The sequence below is a fragment of the Capsicum annuum genome, chromosome 2, assembly GCF_002878395.1.
Source record: "Capsicum annuum cultivar UCD-10X-F1 chromosome 2, UCD10Xv1.1, whole genome shotgun sequence".
Taxonomy (NCBI): domain Eukaryota; kingdom Viridiplantae; phylum Streptophyta; class Magnoliopsida; order Solanales; family Solanaceae; genus Capsicum; species Capsicum annuum.
The window spans coordinates 134645365-134663098 of NC_061112.1; the positions used below are offsets into that span (position 1 = coordinate 134645365).

Consider the following 17734-nt stretch of genomic DNA (forward strand, 5'->3'; position numbering starts at 1 on the left):
TTCAGGTGTCTGAATCTTAAAAAAAATAAATGCATTATAAATTTGGACTGTCAAAAAAACCCACATCAAGGGGCTAAAGACTCTATTACTATTACTCGTATGCATTCGAGCTCAAAACCTCAAAACCTCTGATTAACGACTTCAACACAACCTCTTATATTGGAGTTGGTTGACTTCAACACAACCTCTTATATTGGAGTTGGTTACCAAGTCATATAAATATGATGTGATTAAATAATACTCCCTCCATTTTGAAAAGAATAGTATAATTTGATTTGACATGGAGTTTAAAAAAATAAAGGAGATTTTTGAATTTTGTGGTATTAAATTAAAAATATGTTAAATATATCAAAATATTCTTCAATTTTGCGATCTTACATATGTTATCTGAAAAGTTAAAATTAAAAAATTACTAAAAAAGCAAACGAGTAATTCATTTTGAAACAAATTAAAAAGAAAAGTAATTCTTTTCTTTCAATTTATATCTCACTTCGTTTTTTATTTTATCAAAAAAGAAAAATCACCTACATTGAAAGTGATGGACCAAAATTAATCAGATTTGCTCATGCACTCGACGCTCGCCAACTGCTGATACACCACCGATTCTGTCCCATCTGAAAAGAGAAAAGAAAAATCAAAATATGATCCAAGTATTGTTCAGTGTAATATTCGCCGAAATGGCGTTAATTGTGCTCTTCATATTCAAGACGCCATTGAGAAAGCTTGTAATAATGGGGCTAGACCGTGTTAAGAGAGGGCGCGGTCCAATCGTCGTGAAAACTACGGGCTCTACCATCTTCGTCGTGATGTTGTCGACCATCTACAGTGTGGTTTCCATCCGGAAAAGGTGGATCGATGAAGATGGCAATGTTACTCCTACTGATCAGATTCTTATGGCTCAACATCTTCTACTAGCTTCTCTCATGGGTATTTCTCATTTTCTACGCATTTGAGTGACTCACCAATTCATAATTTACAATTATACTGAGCTCTGCACCAATTATACTGGTAGCCTCTACCCTCCATGGACCCCACTTTGTGGGAATACACTGGTCAGCTACTTCTTGTTGTTGTAGTTTTCGAATGCCTAAATTTGAAATTTACGATTATGAATTAATCTAGCTTCAAAAATTAGTCAAATTGATTCTTGTGGATCAAAACATGATAAGTAAAAGTGAAATGGGTATTTTTTATTTTTGGTAATTTTTGTTGCTAATATTAGAGAATGTGTACTGCGTGCTCAAATAATTCTATCTTATATGGATTGAAGTATCTATATCATCTAGTTGTGTTTATGCTCGTGTCTTGTGTCTCTTACCGTGTGCTGTGTTGACAATCTGTGACTTGTGAGCTCTTTTTATTCTTTTATTAACTGTGAAGTGATACCTTTTTTGTTATCTTTTTAAAGTTTTTAGGATTCAACCATTCAATGAATTTAATTATTAGTTATATCTGATATAATCAGTCGTGAAATTTGAATAAATATCGAAGCTTTTTCAGTTTCTACTTGCGAAGAATTGTTTGATGATGATGGAGGGAATAACTTTTGTTTCATTTGGATGTTATAGACAGAGTTAATGCCAAAATGTTTTGGATTTGCTTGACCTTTTAGCTGGCTTAGCACAAAGATTGAGAGAGAAATTGGATTTCAAAGCAAAATTGAGAAAGAATCTCTTTTTATGATTTTTAATTTCTTCCTTCCCTGCGATACATAGTTTTGACTAGCAACAACAACAACAAGCCCAGTGTATTCCCACGAAGTGGGGTCTGGGGAGGGTAAGATGTACGCAGACCATACCGCTACCTCCGAAGAAGTAGAGAGGCTGTTTCCGATAGACCCCCGGCTCAAGCTAAAGGATAGTTTTGACTAGAAAATCTGGCTTTTTCGCAACCCTCCAATCATTATGCTGTAGATGTACTTGGATGGGGATTAGCTAAAACATTTAAATAGTAGGGACCAAGCCAGTGTAAAAGATATGTAAAAGTTGGTTATATGATTCAAATTCATCCATAGGTACCTATGAAGTTTGCCAGTTCTCTATAAAACATTATATTCTCGCTTTGCACAATACTACAAGTTAAATGAAAAGGATCTTTTCAGGGACTGGAAGAGTTTTTGGGGAGGGGGGGGGGACAACATTCACCTTAGCTGTCAAAGTTGCAGACTCGAGCATAGGTCTCCTGGATGTATTGTTTGGCTGAAGGCCTTACCGAGTATAAAATTATTCCATATCGGTGTTTTTTGGTACAGTGCCCTGCTGAAACATAAAAATGGCTCTTTTCTTAACAGGTACTAGAGGATTATTACCTTGGGGATTATATACACTATATGACACAATTTCTCCCTATACCTCTTTCTCCCTCTTTTCTTCCAGCTAATCTCAGCCCTGCCACTCTCTGATCTCCATCAATTTCTTTTGTGGGAGTTTCTTGGCTTAATTTATGCATCATTTCTCCATAATGACCTTATTGATGCTAGTCCTATTTTATATTTAATCAGATTTTATCTGTGTGTTCGCGTCCTTATCCCTTTGTTTATTGACTTAGACTTTCTCTTCAGTTCAAGGTACTTGTTGAGTCTGAAAGATGAAGCAGGAAAACAATTGACAGAATGATTAGTTTGCACTAGTTAAGAGAGAGATAACACACAATGGGACAATTTCGTTTTTCCTAGCTTCTAATTGAGTTTTCCACTTCAATGACCTAAAAGAAAAATGTGTGCAAACTTTCCTTCTTCGGAGATCACAATGTACCCAAGATCTCCTTTTTTATGGTTTAGCAGGTCAAATCCTTTGGCATCGTAACTGATGTCCTCCTAAGTGCTTTCTTCTAAACCCTGTCTTCTTCTATTAGAGCCATCCCCTTCCTGAAAAATGTGATAAAAAATTAAAACCGGACTCTCATATGGTGGACTCCATCTGTTTATGCTCAAAATTCTGCTACTTAGAGTGCTAAGTATTTGGTATCAGTATGGGCAAAAGCAGAAAGAAAGAGAAGAGGCTAAAATAATCTTTCATTTCTTCTTTGTTTGGATTCAATCTTTTACGAATCTAGGATGAGAAAGCAATATGCAAAAACAGGAAGAAAAGGAAAGTGGCTAAATTAATTGATATGAAAAAAGAAACAAGAGGTTGTTATTCAAAGAATTTAACTGTTAAGGGTTTATGCTTCCATTTATGAGCATGTTCTTATAATCGTTGTGTGAAGGTAACAATCTACCTAATGATGTCTCTCTTATCAAGCAGTTATAATTCCGGTTTCCCTTTTTCTCTCCATTCTTCTTACCCCACTAACAGCTTTCTTCCTAATCTGAGCTTCACATTTGGACTTCGAATGCAGGTTTTTCCCTGTTCCTTGGTCTGATGATTGACAGACTACACCACTATATAAGAGAACTTGGTATGAGGAGAAAGAGCATGGAAGCAGTGAATAAGCAAAATAGAGGTTTCGAGGATGGGAAGAATGGAGCTTCTGATGAGATGAAGTCTTTGGAGGAAGAGGCAAGTGCATTGCGTTTGAAAATACAGAAGTTGGAGGCAACTGTCGAGGAAAAAGCTAAAGAAGCAAGCGATGCAGAAGCCAATGTAATTGCTCTTAAAAAGCAATCAGATCACTTTTTTCTTGAAAATGGTAACTTACTTGAGGAAAACCAGAATCTTCGTGCTCAGTTGCGATCACTGAGTAAATGATTGTCTAACTCTGATAGCCAAAAGCCATGTCGTCCTGTTACTCATCATTTTGGTAGTTCTGTGACGATTTTCGTTTAGTAGCCGTTCATGTTCAAAATGTCAAATGCAGATAGTGTAGGAAATTTTAAGTTCCCATTACTCTCTCTCATTTTACTAGGGAAAAGTCTCTATGGTAATGTCCAAATTTTCGTCCAGATGGAATATTTTCCTCAAATTGTTTACCAAACCTCTGGAAGTACGTATCTATAAACTGTTATTGCCATGTTCATCTGTCAAGATGGATGGATTGCTGAAATGTTCTTGCAGGTCTGATTTTGTTATCCTGGTTTTATTGTCTTGAACAGCAATTGTTATCCTGATTTTCTTTTACCTTTTTCTCCCCGTTACCTAAAATTCGTCAAATGAGCATAAATTTTCAAATTGGGCAGAAATGAATTTATATCTTGGCGACGTCAGTGAACTTCATCCACCTTAACTCAGAAACAAAAGGAAAAATGCCTTGGCATACAAAGCAGATTTAAAATTTTGAACTTTATAGGTTCAATCATTAAATTTTGTTTAAAAGTAAAATCACTATATTTTTAAAATTATGAGTTCAGATCAACTATGCTGCAATTTTAATGAACTTCTACACAAATTAATGCTTTACATCGGTTGAACCCAATTGGCGCAAATGCTACCCCACCAAGGCATGAAGGTAAGTGCTCGACAATCTTGATGAAGCATCGCAAACACTACTAACTAGAGTATCAAATGTTGAGTTTTAGCTTCATAACTCCAGAAAAGAGAAAAATATACTCTTGAACTATGATATATGATATTTATATACCTTCCGTTCATAAATGAAATAGCATGTATATGCCCTTCACACTAAACCATCAAAACCACATTCAACAAAAAAATTATTTCACCCTTTTATTCTGCCTTTGCTTAATAGTTGTACCTCACACTCTAATTTTCCTATAAGTTTATCCTAAATTACCAACGTGTAGCACTATGTACAGATGAAAAATAACACAATCTACCCCAACAATATGTTTATCAAGACATTACAATATAATACAACAAAATTTATTTTACTATATAGAAAGGTGAAGCAAGAGACGACCAAGGGCAGAATAGTCTTTTAATCCATACATTAAGGGGCAAAATGATAATTAATATATTATATTAAGCGGTGCTCAATTAATTGATCAGTTCTAGAAGCCTCCGTTTCTGTACCATTCTCTTAACCTGTTTCACACAAATATCATGATTTCAGAAGCCTCCATTAGTTCTCTTCATCTTCTCAGCAAGTTCTTCCAATTGAGGTAAGCTTTTTCTCTTAATTTTTTCTTTAATCTTTCTCCCTTTTGTTCTTGTGAAATCCCTAATTAAAAGTTTTCAAATACTTAAAGAATTCAAACACGATATAGTGATTGGAACTTGTGGGTTCGTTTCATTTCTAATTTGCTTGGCTGCAAGTCTCACAGGCATTAAGCTTGTAATTCAAGAACAGAATTTAGGCATTAAGCTTGTAATTCAAGAACAGAATTTAGTACCCGAGATAGCTAATCGGGTGCTTTCTTTATTTGCTTATAAAGTGTTTGTTGCATTTAACTCTTCTGTTGATTGTTTTTGGCAAAAGAGCAAGTGTGTGGTGTGCGGGAATCCAGTGAAATTATCGTTGAGTCGGTATGCATCTAAGATCGTGGGAGAAAGCATTTCTTTTCAAATGTTGTTAGTAGGGAAGGGGGATGGTAAGGCGGTGTTGATTCTTCGGGGCTTCTTGGGTGCTAATGCAATTAATGTTGTCATCTTGCATTTGTATTCTGAGATGTTAAATGAACAAAAAAACTTCTTTTTGATATGGTAAATGGGGGTCTTAGCATATGATAAGATGGAGAGCCTCATGAAATTTCATTCCCGATTATATATAACCCCGTGAGTGTTATTTTGTTTCAAACAATTGTGTATTTATTGTATGGTGAATTTAGCATTTCAGGCTTCTAAGTTTAGGAAGGGGGTGTCCTCTTTTCTCCGTTTTAATCTGATTTGATCCTAACTTGGTGAAGGTTCTTGCACTCGACGGATTTAGCGTATGCAGCGGCTGACCTTCTTGTATCTATAGTTGGAGCAATGATCTGCTCTGAGGTTTTAGCTGCTGGAAAACCTTGTTTTCTGGTCTGTTCGCACATTGTTGGTGGTTGAGTGTTGTATTAATATCTTAATCTAATCTTGCCATCTTAAATTTGGTGGTTGTTTAGAACTCCGAGTCTGTGGTAGTACTATCATATTCACGTAGTCTTTGACTTTTATTCGTTGTCATCTATTGTTTATTATGTTTAGAAAGTCGGACCTTGTTGTTTAATATAACAGTTGAATAATGCACCAAAAGTCTTATCATTCTTCTGTTAATCAGTAAGGTTATTAAAGTAGCACTCTGCAGTTTCCCAACCATAGACAACACCAATAAGATCCAAATGCCCAGCATCGTTTTCTAACTTAAAGGGGCAGAGACCTCTAAACCTGAATGACCTCATGCATACATCACCAGATGTAGATACAAGGGTAAGTTACATTTAGTTGTAAAACAGTATCATGACATATTTCTAACCACAGTTAAAACATGTTTTCATTCTCATGTTCTACATCAGATGCACATCATTAAGTTAAAACTGTTTCCATTCTCCTGTTCTACATCAGATGCACGAACATTTCCCTTTATTACTCTGGAAGGTCATCAACTGCTTCTGTAAATATAATATGAACTGCACTTTTATTTTGGATATCACAATTTGAAGTCTATGCTTGCAGATCATGGATATTGTTGACTGCTTATTTGTAGCCATGTTTAATAGCCTGAATGAGAAAAGCAAAAAGGAACTTGAAGCCATTGAAAGGCAATACCCTTCTTCTTCAGGGGTCCTAATGGCGTTATAGCTGGAGTTGGTGCCCAACATTCTCAGGTATGTCAGTGAACTCAAACACAACTTGTTGTGTTTCCTCGAGCGGCTCTTGGAGTTCTTCTAGTTTAGGTTAACCAACCTAAGCATCACGTATCCGATCAATATCTGGTCTATGTTTGAGACTGAAGATTCATATGTGTCAATGTATAGATCAGTGGATAAACTGGAAGAACTATAGGACGGAGTAATATTGATGTTTTATACTGTTTTCTTGGTTTCTATTTGGTGTAAAAAGTCGTTACCTACAGATAAATTTTCTGTGCACAAAGGATTAATGAAGCGACATGCCAACAACTTGTCAAACAATCCCATAATTTTATCTGACCACAATCCTACTTCAAGTTAAAGTTGTTGTGACATTACCATCAGCATAATAGGATGTTAGCGGTTTGGTCATTTGATCAATTTTGTTTTAATCAACTAGGTTTAATTTTAGGTTAGTATATTTTGGCTTATCAATTAATTTAACAAACTTTTATTGCTAATTCATACTACATTAATTCTTTTATATTTTTAAACATCGAACTTCTTATATACTTTTGATTTACGATATCGTTGCAATTCTCCTCCTATCAAAATATTGAAAGGGTGCATTTTAAAGTGTTTGGATCAAAGTTTTTATCAAGTCTTGGGATACACTGATATGTTGCTTCTGCAGAGAAAATACGTGCGGTGACATATGGCGTTATAGCCTCTACGGAGAAAATTAGCATCTCAGCCATGAGAACGGCATTCTATGAAATTATGAGGAAACACCGCGTACGACCTGTTGGCTTTCTACCATGTGTTACATTTGGGTGCAGTGTAGCTACTTGTGCGGTCTTGCTTGTGTATGGAGATGGAATAGAATATGCTGCTGAATCTCTTCCAGCAGCTCCTTTAATTGCCAGTTTGGGTCGTGGAATTCAAAGTTTGCATCAAGCTTCTAAGGCAGTGAAACAAACAGAGAACTCCATGATCCAAAAGTCTATAAAGTCTCTTGTGTACAGATTTAAGAAGGTAAGTTTCTCATAAACTGTTCATTAGTTAATAAGTGAGCCCTAAATTTTTCATGCAAATAGATTTTAGGAAAGAGGCGCAATTTATGATACCTGATTTTGTATGTATCACATGTTTTGTGTCAAGAAAATCCAATAAGATGTTATTGGAGTTTGGAGGATTTTTCACCATGTTGATTATAGTTCTTTCATGTTTCTATCAACGGCTAGCCTAACAAATTTTACTCCGCAATCAAATTTAACAAATTCTGTATCAATTTTTGCAGTAACTTGCAGTGTCTAATATGCATTCTGAAATTTGACTTATTAGTTGTTGTTAGTTACTGTGAAGTTCTTTTTTTCTTGTTCTAAATTTCATTTGCTGCATGTCTCTTACTAATACTTAAGCAAGTCGAATGTTTTTGTACCAAGTTATTCTTTTGTATCCAATTATAAAATTTTAAAATCTCTATGGAGTATTATGACCATTTTTCAAGGTAAGGCCTCTGTTCAAGAGTACTTAGATCCAAAAGAGTAGCGAAAAGTTATTGTGTCAAGTTTGTTGACAACTTTGTGAACTTAGGATCCCTACTGTCATTTTTCAGTTATGATGAAGGGCATTGAATGAGAACTCAGACAAGAATCAAAGTGGGAAGAATGAAACAATTGTGGAGAAAAAAATAATTGATTAGACCACTAGATTTATTAAAAATCAAAAAAAGTTGTTAAAGCCTAAAATGATGATCGAAGAAGCGTTCATAAATAATAGGACATGAATTTATGAAAGACATCCCACACCTGGCTTTGATTGCATAAATCCTTTCAGCTTAGAGAAATTTGTCCCTTTAGTTTTTCCCACAATTAATTGGGTCCAACCTTTTCTGTTTCAGGGGAAAGAAAAACTTCTGGAATGTTATAGTTTTTCAATGTTAATTATGAAATCATAAGTTTTGAAGTTGCTGAAGTGGAGCCTTGCGTAACTGTTAAAGTTGCTTTATGTGACCTGGAGGTCACAAGTCGAAGCAGTGGAAACACCTCTTGCAGAAATGCAGGGTAAGACTGCATACAATAAACCATTATGGTTCAGCCCTTCCCCCGGACCCTGTGCGTACTGGAGCATTATTGTACGGAGCTGCCCTTTTTAAGCTCTAAAATTGGACACAGATACCAGATTTTCAATAACTCATTTTTTTTAAAAAAAAAAAGGAGCTACCACCTTCTCAGTAAGGTTGTGATTGTTTACAACAATTTTCTCGCATGAACATTCACGGTGTTCTTCCTTTTATGCGTTCTTTCTAAGGTTCATACTCTCAGTCTCAGATCATGAATCATGAGGATATATATTTTTAGGTCGACGGAAACACTAGAAATACACGATCCATAGAAGTAGTAGAAATACACTGTCACTGATCGTTGTCGTTGAACTTCTGTCGTTGTGTGGGATCATCTTAAACATTTTTACATCTTGGTGTCTCGCCTTGAATAATTTTGCAGTATTTTTATTTTCTGAGACACTAAATCAAACGACCTAAAGCGAGATCCTGATATCATCCACTGCTGAAGCCCATTTTAGGATTTGAATAGCCATCTCTTGAGAGATCTTGCCACAAACTCATTCTAAAGCTGGTAAAGTGATTCCTGTTCGTTATGAAGGAAAACCATTTGTTGTTTTAGTTATTATCAGAGATTTATATCTTTATTGCATTGGTTGAAGGCCAACATGATTTTGGCTCATTGCAAGTATCTTGATACTACTTTACTTTTCTAGAAAAATATTGTTAAGAAGGCCAACATGATTTTGGCTTATTGCAAGTATCTTGATACCACTTTACTTTTCCAGAAAAATATTGTTAGGAATCATTTGTTAAGATTATTTTCATTTGATACCACTTTACTTTTCCAGAAAAATATTGTTAAGAATCATTTGTTAAGATTATTTTCATTTGATTGTTATCATTGTTTGATAATGTTGCTGCCATGTGACCAAGATTATTATCATTTGTTAAGATTATTTGTTAAGATTATTTTCATTTGATTGTTATCATTGTTTGAAGATTATTATCATTTGTTAAGATTATTTTCTTTTGATTGTTGCCATATGACCAAGATTATTATCATTTGTTAAGATTATTTTCATTTGATTGCATTGGTTGAAGGCCAACATGATTTTGGCTCATTGCAAGTATCTTGATACTACTTTACTTTTCTAGAAAAATATTGTTAAGAAGGCCAATATGATTTTGGCTTATTGCAAGTATCTTGATACCACTTTACTTTTCCAGAAAAATATTATTAGGAATCATTTGTTAAGATTATTTTCATTTGATACCACTTTACTTTTCCAGAAAAATATTGTTAAGAATCATTTGTTAAGATTATTTTCATTTGATTGTTATCATTGTTTGATAATGTTGCTGCGACCAAGATTATTATCATTTGTTAAGATTATTTTCATTTGATTGTTATCATTGTTTGAAGATTATTATCATTTGTTAAGATTATTTTCTTTTGATTGTTGCCATATGACCAAGATTATTATCATTTGTTAAGATTATTTTCATTTGATTGTTATCATTATGTTGCTGCCATGAAGGTCACGGATTCCATCAATAGACCCAATCAAATGGAATAGTTCCTTATTGTTATATCTTTATCATTGTTTGGTAAAGTATCATTGTTTGGTAAAGTTGCTGCCATGTGACCTAGAGAGGTCACAGATCCATCAATTGAGCCAATCAAATGGAGTAGCCCCTTGTTGTTATATCTTTATTTTATTCTACTATACATGTTGAGCCCATGCAACGCACGGGCATACCTATCTAGTAATATTATATAGCACAATCCAAAAAATGCTTTATAAAAAGGTTGTTTCCATCTCGGTTTGTTGGAAATATCTACCAACTTCTTGCTGCAAAAAATACAAATGATGGACGACGACTGGCATCACGCAATGATAAATATTAACACACAGGAAAAACATCACGAACAAGCATATACACATACAGTACTACATATCTAGTCGAAAAGAGAAGCCAAGATTTACAAAGTTGTACTCTTGGAAATACCTTAAGGTCCACAATTTCACACACTCATTTGCTCATGACCTACTTAAGGGCAAGTCGCTAAACAATAACATTTGGAAGCAAGGAAACAGGGGTTGGGGGTTGGGATGGCTTGTATTTTTTATTTCATTAAGCTGCTTCTGCAAATCCAACCCTAAGTTTGCCATAATCAAAGACGGTGTGATATCGACCCATGAAGACATCCCCCAAGATCCTGCACAGACGAAGCCATAAAGCACACGCCGCATACGAGGCAGGTTAGCAGGTGCAACTTTACAAAAATAACAGAATTTGCGACATGTGAATGTTAAGATGAGAGGAAATTATACCAGAGAGGACCACGGGGTGGAGGAACATCCAAGGCAGTGAAGCCACTAATACATTGTGCAGCCGCACCCTCGCCCACCTTGAGAATGTACTGGAGACACAAGAGCTTGCAAGTTTAGTTCAACTGTATATGTTATCTTCACAAGCAAACAAGACAACAATTCAAAGAAAGTGGTATTTGGAACCTTCCCCATAGCATAACTATCCAATTCAATGCTATCAAAGATCATGTTTAAATATTTCAACAAGACAGATTTACTTCCTACTTCTCTTAAAAGCACCGAGAGACTTCTCAAATGTAATGAGAACTTCCAAACATTAGAATGCCTAGATGCAGGGTAAACAAAAGATTCTGCATGTCGTATACATTCATCAAACGTACCTCCTCAGGTGCGAGGTCAAATGTTTTGCCACCGATTGTGAAAGAAACACTAGGCATGCCGGAAAGCTTTCCACAATCAACAGATGATTGTCCCATTGGGCTTGGAAGTCGCTCGCAAAGCTGTCAATGCCGTCAGCAGTCCAAACTAAGATGAAGAAATCAAACATATTTGATCAGAAGATATTTACCTCATTCACATAGTTCAAAATGCGATCCTGAGTTTGGTTCTGTCTTAGTTGGTTCTGCATCCACACAACAGCCATTTCACAAGCAGAGCACATAGCATCGTGCAGTCCTGCCGATTTGCCAGCATTCTCCTCTGCAACACTTTCAATTCCCATGCTACACATGGAGGACAGAAATACGCTCAGCACACAAGTTATAATAGGATTTAGCGTATCAAATGTATGACCTAGGTGAGGGAAGAAAGGTATGAAGCCTAACCTTACGCCTCGAGTTCCATCAAAGGTGCATAATCCAACTTGTGAACAAATTTTCTTTGGGTTTGCCTGTTAAGATGCCAATCCATCAGAATATTGGGGAAGGCAACTAGTAATGTAAAACAATTAGCAAATGAAAGAACCATTAAGAATAAAAAAACAAATTATCAACTTAAAACAGTTATTTGCTCGCCTCCGTTAAAAGTATATCCATTATTGTTTGCCCATACTGTTGAACAACAGCTTTGCATTGTTGGCTAACAACTCCAGCGGCCCCAATGGCATGATTAATCATAGTGATTACAGTCTGCAAGATAGAGGAAGGAAGGAGACAGAGGGTAGAACAGTTAGGACTAAAAATTGCAGCAGTAAAGCCTTTCACTACTGTAATTGTCTGGACGAAAAACTGAAGTTTTATTCTTGTAAAACATCATCAACCATAAAGGCCTTAGAGATAACAACGTAGAAGCAGTTACAAGTTGCACTATTTTTTCCTAATAAAGGAGATCTGCAAACAAAAACAAGGCAGGAACAACAGGGAAAAAGCAAAAGGAAGAAGTTATCGACAAAGTAAATCAATAACAATCAATAACGTAGTATGTCCAATACTGGAAAGAGAATCACTTTCATCACACTTCTCATCCTCCTTTCATGGCTTAAAAGGGGAAAAAATGAGAAGCTCAAACACCTGATTGATTAACTGATTATTAGCAAACTGATATTCCAGAAAATAATTAAACCTAGTTACTCCTTTCTTACCAAGCCAATTTGATGAAGCTATACATGAACGAGACTGTACAAAACATTCTTACACAGTTCAATGTCAATGGTGGAAACAAATAACTGAATAATAGGTACAAAAAAGAGGATCCTCGTGTTGGAGAATACCGTTGGACCAGCCAAGAGAGAAGTTCCCGAATCCGCTATTGCAGAACATCCACCCTCACAGTAACCTACATATTTTATTTTAGTATGTCAAAACAACACAAGAGAAGGGACAACCAGGGTAAGTGGCCTCATCACTATCCTTAAATCTCTAAATTAATTTCCTGTTCGCGAAGAGGACATACCAGTAGGTTCACCATTGATCAGAACATCACCCATATCAAACTGCCAATATATTCTGAGATTAAGAAAGCAGTTGCAGAAAGTTTAACAATTAATTTTCCAAAAATATAGAGATACCCCACCTGCCAATAACCTTTCCGAGTGACTGGGACGTAAGTGTGTTTTCCCTTAAAGTGGTTAGGATCAACCCCACCAAACACAATTTCACCGCCTTTCTCTTCCTCTTTGTTTCGGTTGAGCCAAAATGAGAAGACAGGCTCCTTGACAAGACCCTGTTTGACCATGTTGTACCTATAAACGCAAGAAATTCTCAAGATCAATATCAAGTTATCAACTCAACTTTCTTATATACAAGGAGACATTCATCAAATCCTTCAATCCTGAAGATGAAAACATTTTGATGTGATAATAAAATGTCCAAAGCATGAACTCGGTTAATAAACCAACAGACCATAATGGAACAGCATTTCCAACAGCAATCTCACGGAATCCAAGACCCAATATACCATCAAACTTGGCTACCAAAAATGTCACACTAGGTTCTCTGGTTGCCTCGATGAACACCTGTTGACCTCCACATATGAGGGACCATATATTCATCAAGAAATATATGAACCATAAGACAGAAGCCATACTCACTTGATTTTTTACAACAAGGTCACCGACTTTGACGCTATCTTCACTAAAGAATCCAGATATTGCTCCAGTGCCATAATGTATTGCAGCAGACTTCCCTGTATGGCATATTAAGCAGAAAAAGTGTGAACAAACAGATTCTTATTACAACCAATTCAACGAGTTGGCCAACTTAGATAACAGAAACTGAAGATCGACCAAAGGCCATGCTCAAACACTCGGTAGACATCAAATTTCCGGGAAATTTTAATAGATATGAGAACTTAAAGAAGGAAGTCCACCATAACAGGTTCCTCAATAGACAATATCACCTTATATCATAGACGAGAAAATGACGGAGATTCCACTTTTGGGATGGAAAGCATGTTATCAAATTATTTTTTTCAAGAGAATTTTTTATGTTCATCACATAATTGGATGACAACCACAAGAATGGTGAGTTGTCTTCTTTTTTTTTTCTTTGGGTGGGAGGGACAGGGATGAGACCTTCTATGTAAAGGTTGGGACCAGGGTTATCAGTTTGAACTCAAAACCTATGACATGTCAAGTATACTGCCAATAATGGCACACTTCCTCTTACTGTCAAAGTGCATCCATTTATGCCACACTAGATCCTTATTAATCAGCTCCGAGAAGAATAACATGTTTCTACCTATTTAACTTCGAAAAATCACAAGTTCCAAAAGTCATTATTGTTACGACATGCTTAAGACCACCTTAAACTCCATCCCGAGTTCAACCACACCAAATAAATTGGGGAGGAGGGATTAACAAGTACGAGAGAGAGGCAAATCAATGAAAAACTGCTCACACCAAATATAGACTAAGGTCAGACTCGAACCATTTTTCTCATAAGTACTTGATTGGCTTGACTTATACTTTTTGTGGAAAAAGCAGGGGACCTGCAGGAATGTAGATAAGCATAAAAATTGATGATCGTCAATTATGAGTGGTCAATGTTAGCTTTTTCTGTATACTTGCTAACAAAGGATGAAAAAGAAGCTTACTGAGAAGTAGCACTTTGATGAAGGCACCCACAAATTAGAGCTACCAGTATCGAAGATCACAGTGAATTTCTGAGGGGGAGTGCCTACACCAATTTCTCCAAAGTACTGAGCATCCATATAGTTCTTCAGTGCTACAATGTCAGTATCCTCGGACGCCCCAAGATTACCACGGAAGTTGTACTTCCTAATAGAGGCCCTCAACGCCTCCCCTTCCTTGGCTTCGAGGCGAGCAGCAAGTCTGTTGTTCTGATCAAGTTTGATCTTTTTCAAACCAATTCTAACCAAGCCATCATTTGATGTGGAGAAGGCCAAAGAAAATAACAGCGATAAAAGGAAAATAGCAACGAGAAAGGCTTTTGCTACCATATTGACCTATGCAAATTCAAATCATCATTTCAATTAGTAAAAGATAAGCCACCAAAACAATTTAACCAACAAAAGAAAATGCTCAGAAGATCAACTCATTCATGTTAAGCCTTTTGCATGTAAAACCAATCAACAACTCAAATATATTCTGCTCTTGCTGGTAAATTATTTGTGTTTTTAAGAAAAAGATAAGCTATTTATTCTATATATCAGGGGAATTTTATATGTCTCAAGCTACAATAAAAATAGGAGAACCAAAGTACAAACAACAAAACCAGCAAGTTCAGAGACATAAATTGCCAACTTGGTACACATGCAAATCCTAAAAATAAAGCTAAAGATTAGAGCTTTGTTTACTTTCTTCCCCTTAACCCTCTCATTACTGATAATACAGCTTGCTCCCAAGCAATAAAACACACACACACAAAGGGTAAACTCAACACAATGACAATTTTTCTGGTGACTATTTTCCCCAAAATTTAAGTTCTATAACAATCAACAGCACCCCAACAACAATATGGGCAAATTAAAAATTTAGCTATAAGGGTGTTCAAAAATTTAATTATATATTTCTAAAAAGTATTTTTTCACCTATATACACAATATTATTTCTACATGCACAACATAATTTTTTGACAAAGCGGTTTATGTAGCTACACCATTACCATCAAAGCACTTACAACCATTGTTTAAATGCCATAAAAGAGGAAAATAACATTAAACAGAACAACAACGAAATGAAGAAAATCAACACTATTTTCAACCCAATCCCTCAATTTTCCATCAACTTTGTAACAGAATTTAAAAAAAAAAAAAAAAAACACAATCCTCGAGAACAACAAACCTTAAGCTCCTCAAATAGTAAAAACATAAGAATAATTCTTTCCTTGCTAAGAAAAAATACCCAATCTTGAAACAAATATATGCAATAAAGCCTAAAACCTCTGATATATATCTCACAGAAACAACAAAATATCACAACTAAGAATACATTATACAAAGATCTAATCTTTTTTTTTTTTTTAATTTAACCAAAGAAACAAAAAGAAAAAATACTCACCAATTTGATGAAGCAATAATATTGAAAGAGAGAAGGTGACTGAAAATAGAAATTTGTTTGCATGAATAAATAGGCTAAGGAAAAATAAAAAGGACAAAAGGAACTAACTTTGCTGAGATCAGCTACCGCCCCTCAAAAAATCTCAACCATTGGATTTACTAAATTTGGACCTTTGATCATCAGTTATAAAATCGCTTTCCCGAAATTACTCTTGCCAAAAAGAACAAAGATTCGTTAGACAATCGTAGCCGTTAGATTTAAGATCAACGGTGGAGAAGTGTGAAATAGGTTCAATGGGGAAGATTTAAGCAAAGTACTTTCACCGTTTAAAAATAAATAAATTATTAAATTATTTTTGAACAAATCATTCTAAAAAAATATATCAAAATATTTTTTAATCTTATAATCTTAAAATAGTCATATGAAAAACTGAAATTAAAAAATAGTTAAAAACAACAACATATTTAGTATATTTTCATCAAATGAATATGGAGAGGATGAGTGTTTGCGGTCCATATATACCACTTCTTGTGATGTGAAAAGAGTCGTCCAAAAAGAAAAAATAATATTCTTTTTAAAATGGATAAGAAAAAAAAATAATACATTCTAGTTTATATTCTAATTAATAAAAATAATGATAAAAAACAACTTATAATTTATATTCTAAAAAAAATTTTATTAAGAGATACTCCCTCCTTTTTAAGTTGAGATGACACATCGAGTAAGAAAAATAATTCATAACATGACTAATTTTTTATAATATTCCTATTAAATGATGTTTATATTTTAATTTGAAGAAAAAGTAATTAATATAAAGAGTAAAATATGAAAAAAAATTATTTCTTCTTAATTAATTAAAAAAAAAAAAAATTTAGAATAAATAATTTAAGACGGAGAACGTATATGGTACCCAATAATTTAATTATTTCGGACGGAGGAAGTATAAAAGTTGTGATAAGGATAGATTAAAGTGGAATGAAAAGAGTGGGGAAGTGGGGCCATATGAATAACTGAACCCTTACGCGTCACAAATTTACGAAACTTCTTTTAATTGTTGTTTAGCTTTCCAAGCGACACATTGCTTTTCTATATGTCATTCTTTTGCCTCCTTTCCAATGACTAAAATAAATGTTTAATCTATTTGTTTATTCTCATTATTATTTTTCTAATTTCAGTTATTCTCTTTATTGATTTGACATATTTTTAAAAAAAAAGATAATTTGGATATTTTCTTATAAGTTGATCTTATTACATATTTTTAAAATTTTAAATTTAATTATTGATACTTTATGTTGTGATTTATATTAGGGATTACAATAAAAATAATATGATAAAATTGTCTTAATTTTTTAAATTTAAAAATTAAATTAAAATAATTATTTTTAGTACGAATCAAGTAAAAATCAATGAAAAAGTATAAAATAAGTGATCTTTTTAGTTTAGATACACCTTTAAAAAATCACTCATTTTTAGAACACAAAATATATTTTTACTAACTTGTCCTTAATAAATAGTTTTAAAAAAATATAATCTTTTAATAATTTCTTGATCATGTAAAATAATCTTTATTTAAAAAAGAATAAAATTATAAAAACATTATTAATTCTTCTTGATCATCTAAAACAATCACATATTCATGAACAAAATAAAAGATTAAAAGATCACTTATTTAGGAATGAAGGGTGTATAAATTGAGCAATTTTCTAGAGTTTAAAATGATTTTTAATGAAAAATAATTTTGAAATATGTTTCGTTCTCGTAAATAATCACCT

The 17734-nt window shown here is 34.3% G+C and overlaps 2 protein-coding genes and 1 long non-coding RNA gene across 5 annotated transcripts; 2 read left to right on the forward strand and 1 right to left on the reverse strand.

Moving 5' to 3' along the window:
* Positions 1-495: 495 nt before the first annotated feature.
* LOC107861265 lies at positions 496-3984 on the forward strand. Its single transcript, XM_016706614.2, has 2 exons — positions 496-927; positions 3340-3984. The coding sequence occupies exons 1-2, from the start codon at positions 642-644 to the stop codon at positions 3687-3689; spliced, it is 636 nt and encodes a 211-aa protein (XP_016562100.1). The 5' UTR covers positions 496-641; the 3' UTR covers positions 3690-3984.
* A 701-nt stretch (positions 3985-4685) lies between these two features.
* LOC107861266 lies at positions 4686-8730 on the forward strand. The gene is made up of 3 exons (XR_001671781.2): positions 4686-4999; positions 6486-6637; positions 7296-8730. It is a non-coding gene; the product is annotated as an uncharacterized LOC107861266 (long non-coding RNA).
* A 1822-nt stretch (positions 8731-10552) lies between these two features.
* Positions 10553-16091, reverse strand: LOC107859606 (aspartic proteinase). Of its 3 annotated transcripts, none has more exons than XM_016704663.2 (14): positions 16071-16091; positions 14537-14908; positions 14371-14431; positions 13533-13627; positions 13345-13457; positions 13016-13184; positions 12896-12935; positions 12714-12778; positions 12019-12132; positions 11830-11894; positions 11574-11727; positions 11386-11505; positions 11006-11094; positions 10553-10890 (listed from the first exon to the last, which is right to left on the reverse strand). In XM_016704663.2, exons 2-14 carry the CDS (start codon positions 14900-14902, stop codon positions 10806-10808), a joined length of 1536 nt encoding a protein of 511 aa, XP_016560149.1. In that variant the 5' UTR covers positions 14903-14908; positions 16071-16091; the 3' UTR covers positions 10553-10805. The 3 variants fall into 3 exon arrangements, with proteins under 3 accessions (XP_016560149.1, XP_016560146.1, XP_016560147.1); XM_016704660.2 differs by having other exon boundaries at positions 15963-16079; XM_016704661.2 differs by lacking the exon at positions 16071-16091 and adding an exon at positions 15747-15943.
* Between the last annotated feature and the right edge of the window lie 1643 nt (positions 16092-17734).